The sequence below is a fragment of the Sardina pilchardus genome, chromosome 16 (assembly GCF_963854185.1).
Source record: "Sardina pilchardus chromosome 16, fSarPil1.1, whole genome shotgun sequence".
Taxonomy (NCBI): Eukaryota; Metazoa; Chordata; class Actinopteri; order Clupeiformes; family Clupeidae; genus Sardina; species Sardina pilchardus.
In genome coordinates, this window is record NC_085009.1 from 12142208 (window position 1) to 12152207 (window position 10000).

General features: G+C 48.5%; 1 protein-coding gene across 1 annotated transcript in view; it reads left to right on the top strand.

The window, feature by feature from the left end:
- LOC134060536 (uncharacterized protein KIAA0825-like) overlaps nt 1-10000 on the top strand; it is a 124589-nt gene that overhangs the window by 9228 nt on the left and 105361 nt on the right. The window contains exons 5-7 of the mRNA XM_062517265.1: nt 4339-4509; nt 7528-7625; nt 7920-8141. Coding sequence (XP_062373249.1) covers nt 4339-4509; nt 7528-7625; nt 7920-8141 — 491 coding nt within the window. The remainder of the gene's footprint in view (nt 1-4338; nt 4510-7527; nt 7626-7919; nt 8142-10000) is intronic.

Here is a 10000-nt window from a genome sequence, read left to right on the forward strand (position 1 = left end):
GAGAGAGAAAGAGAGAGAGAGAGAGAGAGAGAGAGAGAGAGAGAGAGAGAGAGAGAGAAAGATAGAAAGAGAGAGAGGGATAGAGAGAGAGAGAAAGATAGAAAGAGAGAGAGGGATAGAAAGAGAGAGAAAGAGAGAGAGAGAGAGAGAGAGAGAGAGAGAGAGAGAGAGAGTAGGACATAAAATGAGGGGAGAAAAGAGAAAGAGAGACAAGGAGAGAGAGAAAGAAAGAAAGAAAGAAAGAGAGAGACAAGGAGAGAGAGAGAGAGAGAGGTTGGAAGGAGCAGAAGAAATGAAGTGGCAATAAGTGCGGCCCAGTGGGGAAATGCACTTCAATGTGAGTTTTTAATACATCAGGCGAGGGACTTGGCAGTCTGCCACACACAGCAATTGTTTACCTTTTTGCTCACTGGCTGCATCTGTTCTGTTTTGTAAACGGCACTAAACTATCCGCCCGTAAACACCGGAATCAATAACAACTGTTCGGGGATTTCCCCCACCCGCCCCCCCGCCCCCCTTCTCTCTCTCCCAGACATAGACAAACACACACACACACACACACATACACACACACACACAGAAATACACACATCCTCTGTCTTTTTTCATGGCTGCCCCCCTTCCCTTCCCTCCTGTGCCAGTCAAGGCTGGTGTGACGTAGAGGCTGCCTAACAGTGGAATTCATTGGAGAGCTCCGCAGAAGAAAGTGTGTTTTATTATCCATTCTTTAGCTTGTTTTTTTTTTTTTAACACAGAGATATATTGCATTGTTTTTTTTTTTCTTTTCCTTTTTTTTTTACACTGTGTGTAAAAAGTGCTTTTTCGAGCCCAGTTTACATTGGCGTTGTCAGTGATACCAGAGAGGGAAGCAGATATTTGGTGGTGATACTGCAAACATGGGGACTGTGGCTTAGATTTTATAGTGAATTAAGAGGGGATTTTCTTGCCCGGCTTGAATGACCATTTTGTTTCATCGAACAGATGAACAGAATGTTGTCTGCACTATACTACGTGTTGCTGTAATATCCATAATTTGTGTTTCCCTGACAAAACAATACCACACAAGGTCTTTGTACTGTGCGTTTTTTGGACCATGTCATGGTAATATCCACGACACATCATGTAGCGTTTCCATCATACCTTGGAACAAAACGTAATCATAAGGGAGGTCAAACTACTGTTCTAAATCTGAGGGCTATAAGCAAGGGTTTTGTTCAAGCTCGCGGAATGTTCCGGAATAGCGGCGCAAAAAAAAAAAAAAAAGCCCCCATCACCTTCCCCTGAACCCTCACCTTCTCCCCGAGCACCTCCTCTCCTCTCTCTTCGCCGTAAATGACACACTTGGGTGCCTTAAACAGCTGCGGTGGCTGGCAGTGTTGTAATAACCTTGCGTGTCATTTTCATGGCGAGGGCCTCCACGCCCGGGCGTGTGTGTGTGTGTGTGTGTGTGTGTGTGTGTGTGTGTGTGTGTGTGTGTGTGTGTGTGTGTGTGTGTGTGTGTGTGTGTGTGTGTGTGTGTGTGTGTGTGTGTGTGTGTGTGTGTGTGTGTGTGTGTGTGTGTGTGTGTGTGTGTGTAGTGTGTAGTGTGTGTGCGCGTATGTGTGCGTGTGTGTGTGTGGTGATAGTTGGGTAATGGTTGGGTACAAGGAGGGATAGTTGAGGTGTAGGTGTGTGTGTGTGTGTGTGTGTGTGTGGGGGGGGGGGGGGGGGTAATAAGACATTAATGGTCGGGGTCGTAAATACCCCTGGCCACGGTCGGCCGGCGGTTTGAAAGACGCCAGGACTGATGGCATGACAGGCGAGCACTATTAAAGTCTGAAGGTGAGATGCCCGTACAGTGGGGCAGGGCTGAGTTAGGGAGAGGGAGCAGCAGACAAGGAAATAAGGGACACACCCAAGGGCACCGTGTGTGTGTGTGTGTGTGTGTGTGTGTGAGTGAAAGATGGAGAGAGAAAAATAGAGAGGGGAGAAAGAGAGGAAGAATGATAGAAAGAAAGAGAAAGAAAGAAAGAAAGAAAGAAAGCAATAGGTGGATACAGAGTGGTGTCAGAATGATCTCCCCTTACAGAAACTCTGGAGAGGATGCGCTGTCTCATTGTCTAAACCAGCCTGGCGCTTGCCAGCTACACACAATAGGCTTCTTTGTGTGTTAGTGTGTGTGTGTGTGCGCCTGTATGAGTTAACGTGTGTGTGTGTGTGTTTGTGTGCTGGGGCTCACCGGTGTAGTTATCCGCAGGATGGCGTCTGCGGCGGTGGTGAGCTCTAGCGAGCACCTCTCCTCTCCTCTCCTCTTCTCTCTGCCTGGAGGTGTCTGTCCTGGGAATAGCGCTATCTTTATTTCAGCAGTTGCTCATCCTCCTCCTCCTCCTCCTCCTCCTCCTCCTCCTCCTCGGTGTGAACCCACAGCCATATTTTATGCACAGCTCCAGGGGTGTCTCCCCAGCTCCCACTGGGGCCCATTAATAAAGAGCCGTCGAGCTGAGAAGCACCTGTCTGTATAGTATACACACACACACACACACACTTGCTCTCTCACACACACACACACACACACACACACACTTGCTCTCTCACACACACACACAAGCACACATATACTTACTTACATGCACGCACACACACACACACACACACACATACACACACACACATACAGAAACATGATGCACACATATACCTAAATAAACACCCGCCCACATGCATTCAAATATACTCACACAAGGACATTTTTATACACATGTACCACACACACACACACACACACACACACACACTTACCGCACACATATATACATACACAGATGCATGAATATATTCCAAGGTAAACACTAACTAGCTGTCGGGGTCAGTGCTGCATCAATATAATCATCTTGACAGACTGACACCAGAAATGAAAGAACGCAAATGAAGATATTTATATCCCCCCATTCCACACTCGCTGACACACACACACACACACGCACACACTCTCTCTCTCTCTCACACACGCAGCCAAACATGCATGATTAGCTGAGGAGACGAAGGAGTAAGTGTGTTGTCACATTGTCAGATTTTTTTGTATAACAATGTGACAAAAATTGCATTAGGCTCCAGAGGCAATAATGTTGCAATTATTGGCCATATCAACCCCCCCACCCCCCCTCAGCACCCCAGTTCCCCACCCCACACACACACACACACACTCCCCGCCACCCCCATCCACACACTCAATCATCCCAACGCCTTTCAGAGCCCGAGCCAAAGCCTCCCTGATCCACTCCCCAATGCTCTTTCTTCTGAAGGAACTCATTTAAGCGCACACACAAAACCGTATTTGTTCATGTGTCGGCCGCTACAGCAACACATCTCTCGACGGCCATTATTGGCTCCTAATGCGGAACATCCTCTGGGTGATGGCTTTTGGCAGGCCTCGAAATGGGGAGGGAGAAGAAATCCATATTTGCCCGCGAAAGGTCATCCGCGGGTTACGGGGGAGAAAAAGTTTGTGCCTCTCCAACCGCCCGCCCGCCCGCTCGATCGCTCGCTCGCCTGCTGCCGCCACCAGTTAACGGGCTACCGCCGGGGCGACTTTTGTGGGGGGAGTCGAGAGCGAGAAGTTCAGCGCAAAAAAAAAAAAAAAAAAAATCAGCGGCTGGAACTGGATGTGATGTTTCATTTATTCAGAAGATGTTTCTCATCCACAGCAAGTTAGAGGATATGCAAGTTGCCCGTTTGATCTCTAATGCATGCGGCCAGAGCACCAAGACTGTGACCTCTCCTGCATTGCTTGCACTGACTCCGCTAGCAGCAGAGCTGCTAAATAGGGGGGGGGATTTTTTCTGCTACGAGTTGAGGGATGAAGAGGATTCTGCTCATCCACTTAAACGTCCAGTTTAACGGTGTTAAAGGAACACAATGTAGTTACTGCCCTTCTCGTCAATTATTAACATACTGGGTAGCCATTTAGATCCAAAGGGGTAGCCAATTAGTTTAAAACTGATCAAAAGGGTCATTCTTCTACCCACGATAACACTGTTACTCAAGCTGTCCAGACGCATGTCTGCAACGTCAGAGACTCCATCCCCTCTATTGTACTGTATCTGTCATCTCTCATCAAAATGAGTTTGACTGGGGACCTAACACAACTAGCTAGTTATAAATGTCTAATTATATGATTAAAAAGTGTTAAAATTTCCGATCGAAAATCTAACACTGGTGACTGTCAAACTGAACTAAATAAAGCTTTCTGATTCTGACGTAATTTTGAAGTAAAAAAGCATTGTGCTGCCATGAAAAATGTAAAGTATCTCAGTTCACGTGTGTGTGTGCGTGTGTGCGTGTGTGTGTCTGTGTCTCCAGTTCCTCAGGAGCCGGTGCGTAAGGTGCGTAGCTTCTCCCTGACGTCGCACCAGCTGGGCTGCCTGTCGCGGCTGGCGTGGGCGCTGCTGGAGCTGGAGCAGCGCGTGGAGGAGCTGGCCACCGACGTGGGCTTCCTCAGCTGCGCCGGGGAGGCGGCCTGCGGCCCCAGAGGTACTGTACTGTACTGTACTTTACCGCCGCTCTCATGGGCCCTGTCTGTCTGTCTGTCTGTCTGTTTCTCTATCTGTGTCCCTGTCTCTGTCTTTCTGCCCCAGAGGTACTGTACTCTACCGCCACTCTCACGGGCCCTGTCTGTCTGTCTGTCTGTCTGTCTATCTGTCTGTCTGTCTGTCTATTTGCCTGTCTGTTTGTCTTGCTGTCTCTGTCTGTCTTAGTTTGTCGGTCGGTCGGTCGGTCTGTCTTTCTTTCTGTTTTCTCTGTTTCTTTCTTTCTCTCTCTCTGTCTGTTTCTTTCTCTGTCTTTCTGTGTCCCTGTCTCTGTCTCTTTCTTTCGTTCCTTCTTTTCCTCTGTCTGCTTCTCTCCTTCTGTCTGTTTCTCTTTCTCTCTCTCTGTCTGTCTGTCTCCCTTTCTTTCTCTCTCACGCGTACAATATATTATACATGCAAAAGAAAGTGAAATGCCCTCAACCCACTTTGCCAGCTCCACACACACACACGCGCACACACACACACACACACACACACACACACACACACACACACACACACACACACAGACAGACTGACACACACACAAGAACATGAACAGTAGTCTGTAGACAAGCTCGGTAAAATATAAAAGGCATATAAAAACCCATAAGCTCGTGAAAATCTATATGGAGATGTCGGACAGGTTTCCCCCTCCACCAGATACTTCACCTCTCGCTTTTTTATGTGCCTGAAACGCAATCCCACCTCTCGCGCCGTGACCCCTACTGATAGTTTACGGCCGCCTGTCTTGCTCGGCGAGCCACTTTCGAACCGGGGGTTTTTTCCACGCAGCCCCCGTTTTTTTTTCCACCCCGCGCGCAGAAACATCCGATACCCTTTTCCACTGGAACAACCGGCCTCCGCAAAATAAAAATAAAAAAAACAGGCCCATCATCACCTGCAGCTGGAGTAATGACGGCCTCCGGGGAGAGTAACGGCTGACCCCGTCGAGCGCGAGAGCGGGCAGCGATCGTTCTCACGTTCGGCCCGGACCTGCCGTGGAGCTTTAGGGGTCCGGGCCTCAGGACGCTTCCTCCTGAGCTTCCCACGCTCCTCCTTAAGTGAGGAAAGTTCTCCGTGTCGGAGACTCAACACATTCTGATGAGCTGAGGTCATTGGAGCTTGAGTTTCTGTCAAGTGGTGGGCTTTATTTTAATCATATTTTTATTGGTCAATATCTCTGCCAGCAGATAAAGCTGTTAACGTCAGGCCTTCAGGGCATGGGAGGTCCTGGTTGCGATTTTAGATAGTAAATTTGAACATTTTTGAACATATAAAATTAGACATTTATGACGAGCTAGTTGTGCTAGGTTAGCAAAAAATTGAGTTGATTTTGAACAAAATGCACCCAAACAGTCAAAGTACTTAAAATTGTTATTGCTGAAATATTGAGAACCCTGTTGATCCCATAAAGACTCATAATACAGACAAACGAGTGTGAACATAAGAATATGGTAAATAATTTTGATTTATTGCGGTTACTGAATATCACCGAGTCTTTACATATGTTTTAAAAGATGAAGTCATTATATGTGGCCACATGTTTCATAACTGTGAAGAATTCATCAAATTATCTAGTATAAGCACAACACAACATGTTCTTTCTTTCTTTCTTTTTTTCTTTCTTTCTTTCTTTCTCTTTCTTTCCTTCTTTCTTTCTCTCTCTCTTTCTTTTTCTTTCTTTCTTTCTTTCTTCCTTTCTTTCTTTCTTTCTCTCTCTCTTTCTTTCTCTCTCTCTCTCTCTCTCTCCTCTGTTGCTCTCTCCGTGGCCCATAGAGGCAGAGTGAGCAGGGGAGCGAGTGGTGCGTGTAGTAATTTCTATAAAGGTTACATTAAAAAACAAGACATGCAGAAAGGCTCGATTTACAGAGAAGTAAACAGCCTTTAAAGGGCACTTATCCAAATCATTAATTCAGGCAATCAAATGACTTAATTACCAGAAATTCATCAGATGAGCTTAAAGGTCAAAGAGTGACACGCCAGCGGTTCTGTGCCCGCGCTTGGCTGCCGGGCTCTTGTTAGGTCTAAATTGCTTCGCCCGGGGTCTCAAACACTCCGCCGCTGATTAGAAAAATGCTGCCTCCACACACACACACACACACACACACACACACACACACATACACACATACACATGCACTTTTAATTTGTTCCTCCCAAATAGACACACTTAAACACACATGCGCGTACACACACACACACATGCAGAAAGAGAAGAAAAGAGAGGAACATACACACACACACACACACACACATGCGAAAGAGGAAGACACACACACACACACACACACACACACGTATACACATGCACATCCTTATAAAGACATCATACCCTCCCCCTCAACCTCCTAAAAGGATTACTCGCAATATGCCCCGGCATCCGTATCTGGGGTTCAAATCAACTCCAAGCCTCCAGATATAGAGCAGTCATGTTGCTCCTGCTGCTCCTGCTGCTGCTGCAGTAGCTGATGTAGCGGTGGTTGCTGCTGCCCTCCCTGGTGCTTGAGAAACGCGGGCGCAGTAATTGCGCGTCTGTGTGCGGCCGCTGTTCGCCTGTCTGCGGCGGCGGCATCGAGCGGGCGGCAGGTCACCGCGAGTTGACAGGGGGAGGGTGATGCAGGGGACAGCTGTGTGTGTGTGAGTGTGTGTGTGTGTGTGTGTGTGTGGGAGATGAGGAGTCTGCGTTTCGCCTCAGGTTGTCGCGGCCGAGTCGACTCGACTCGGCTCCCCAGCATTTAGCTCATTTCCGCCACGAGTTTTCTGTCAGAGCAAGCGAGAAGCTCCAGTGTTTTTTTTTTTTTTTTACCCAGAATTCACAGGAGGGGGGCTGTTTAATGAATGGTAATTAGGTTGCATGTATGCGCCCCAAAAGGAATGTGTCGTACTTTAGTGAGTTGAAGTTATTTATTTCTTTATTTTTCCTCCTGATATTAACTCTCTAACTTGAACTTTTCTCTAACTGTTTGGCTTGTGAACTCAGGGATCCAAAAGAGATCTAAAGAGGACCTCGAGGCAGGTCCAGGTCCAGGAGAAGGGAGCAGCGCCGCCACACCCGATTTGCTCTTGAACTCTGCAGAGGTGAGCTCCACCCGCTGCCATATTTGTAGTTTTGCTCCTCATAGCCTTACTCCCCTTTGTTGTGTTTTAACAACTACAAACATGGCCTCCTGTCCCTGTGGACTTCTTCTTCTTCTACTTCTTCTTCTTCTTCTTCTTCTTCTTCTTCTTCTTCTCCATCTTCTTCTTCTTCTTCTTCTTCTTCTTCTCCTTCTTCTTCTTCTTCTTCTTCTTCTTCTCCTTCTTCTTCTTCTTCTTCTTTTTCCTCTTCCTCTTCTTCTACTTTTTTGTCTTCCTCCTCTTCCTCTTCCTCAGCCGGTGTCCCTGGAGTTCGAGTGGCGGGGGGCGTTTGCCGAGCTGGTGCCCCAGATGGCCCACTGTGTGAAGGTGCTGCTGGAGGACGTGTGTGCCAGGGGCCTGCAGCAGGAGGAGGTGGCGCGCGCCAGCTCGGCGGTCCTGGCCCTGGGCACCGTGCCACAGAGACAGGGCATCGGCCTCACCTGTCTGGAGCGAGAGTGCCCCAAGATGATCGCCAAGGCAAGCTGCTCCCATCACTCAAACAACTCTTTCCTTGCCCGTAACATAGAAGGGAAAAAAAAAAAAAAAAGATCCCAGAGGTGGATAATTATCGAGTGTGAATTTTAAAGAAGGGAGGAAAAAGGTCAATTTGAGGAGTGGGCTGAAGTTGTTTCTGTTGCTGTTCTTTCCAGATTGGGCCGCGCTTGTGTACATTACTATCAGAAGTTAATGCTGTTTGACAAATGCATTGTCTGTTGTCTGTGTGGTCTGTTTGGCCAGCAAGCCAACAAAGTTCTGAGGCAAAAAAGCCCATAGAAGTTCACGTAGAGGGGCTATGGGTGGGCCTTGAGCTGATCTCTTAGTGTGTGTGTGTGTGTGTGTGTGTGTGTGTGTGTGTGTGTGTGTGTGTGTGTGTGTGTGTGTGTGTGTGTGTGTGTGTGTGTGTGTGTGTGTGTGTGTGTTGCTGTGTGTATATAATGGTAAAGCTGTCTGCTGGCAGCTGGGCAGGCGATCAGTTGTTCTGGGCCATTGCTGTCCTTTGAGATCAAACCCCTTCACTCACTGTTGAGTGAGAGAGAGAGAGAGAGGGAGGAAGAGAGACTGTGAAAGAGAGATAGAAACAGAGAGAGAGAGAGAGAGAGAAAGGGAGGAAGAGAGACTGAGAGAGAGAGAAAGAGAGAAAGAAAGAGAGAGGGAGAGTCAGACAGAGAGAAGCTAGAAAACAGAGGCACTTCAAAGGCTGGCGGCTGGCGGCTGGTGGCCCCGGAGCCCGTCCCAGCGGCGGGCAGAGCGGCCACGGGCGATTGAGATTTAGAGGAAAAGGACCGGCGCTGCTACCACCACCACCCACCACCAACCGCCACCACCAACCAGCGCCGCGCTTTTGACTCTGGAATAGCACCAACACAGGAGGCCTCTGATAGTCCCTCTTTGTACATGTGGTGAACATGACTGAGTGCGTGTGTTCGTGTGAGAGAGAGAGAGAGGGAGAGGAAGAAAGAGAGAAAGACAGAAAGAAAGAGAGAGAGTGCAACTTTGTATGTCCAATACTCTTTCCCCTCCCTGACTGCACTGTATTGTTTTGATCATGGGATCTATCCCCCCCCCCCTCCTGTAAGCAAGGCTCTCCCCTCCCCTCTCCCTCCATCCCTCCATCCCTCCACACGCTCTCAGGGAGATTGATGTGCTGTCATGCCCAGGCGCGAGGCCTCCCGCCCGGGGAGTCTCCAGGTGCAGCCGGGCCTGACACGGCCGCTGGTGGATGTAATGTGTGTGTGCTCACTGGACACTGGGATCGATACGACCAGTAAGGAGAACAACTCCCTCAGCTGTCAGTCCTGCAGAACACACTCTTTAAGACAAACAGCACGTCTGCACGCAGCCCCCCCCACCCCACCCCCCCCCACACACACACACACCTGATGGGTGGCATCTACTGTAGCACTTAGCTGAGAATGCAATTTAGTTTGCATCTGGTCAACACTTAAAATACGTGGCGTGTTACTTTGAGGGGTTGAGAGGTTAGAATTGCTACGGAGTGGCTCTGAGTGTGTGTTTTTTTTTTTTTTTGCTGACACTTTGCTACAGTGTTAAAAAATGCACCGATATCTTTTTTTTCCCTCCTCCTCTTCCTCCTCTTCCTCCTCTTCGTCTTCTTCCTCTTCAATCTCTCTCCTATGGATGGCACAGCGTTTGTCCACACTGCAGACCTGGACAACGTCGTTAAGAGTAGGTCAGTGCTTGGCAATGAGCGGGGAGCATCTCAAAGGTTAGCACGCGCATGCCATTAGCCAGTCTGCAGGGTCTGAGGGAGCTCTTCTTTGACACATGTCACAGTCGAGCGCTGTCGTCGAGCGCTTTGGTTCCACGAGACCCTC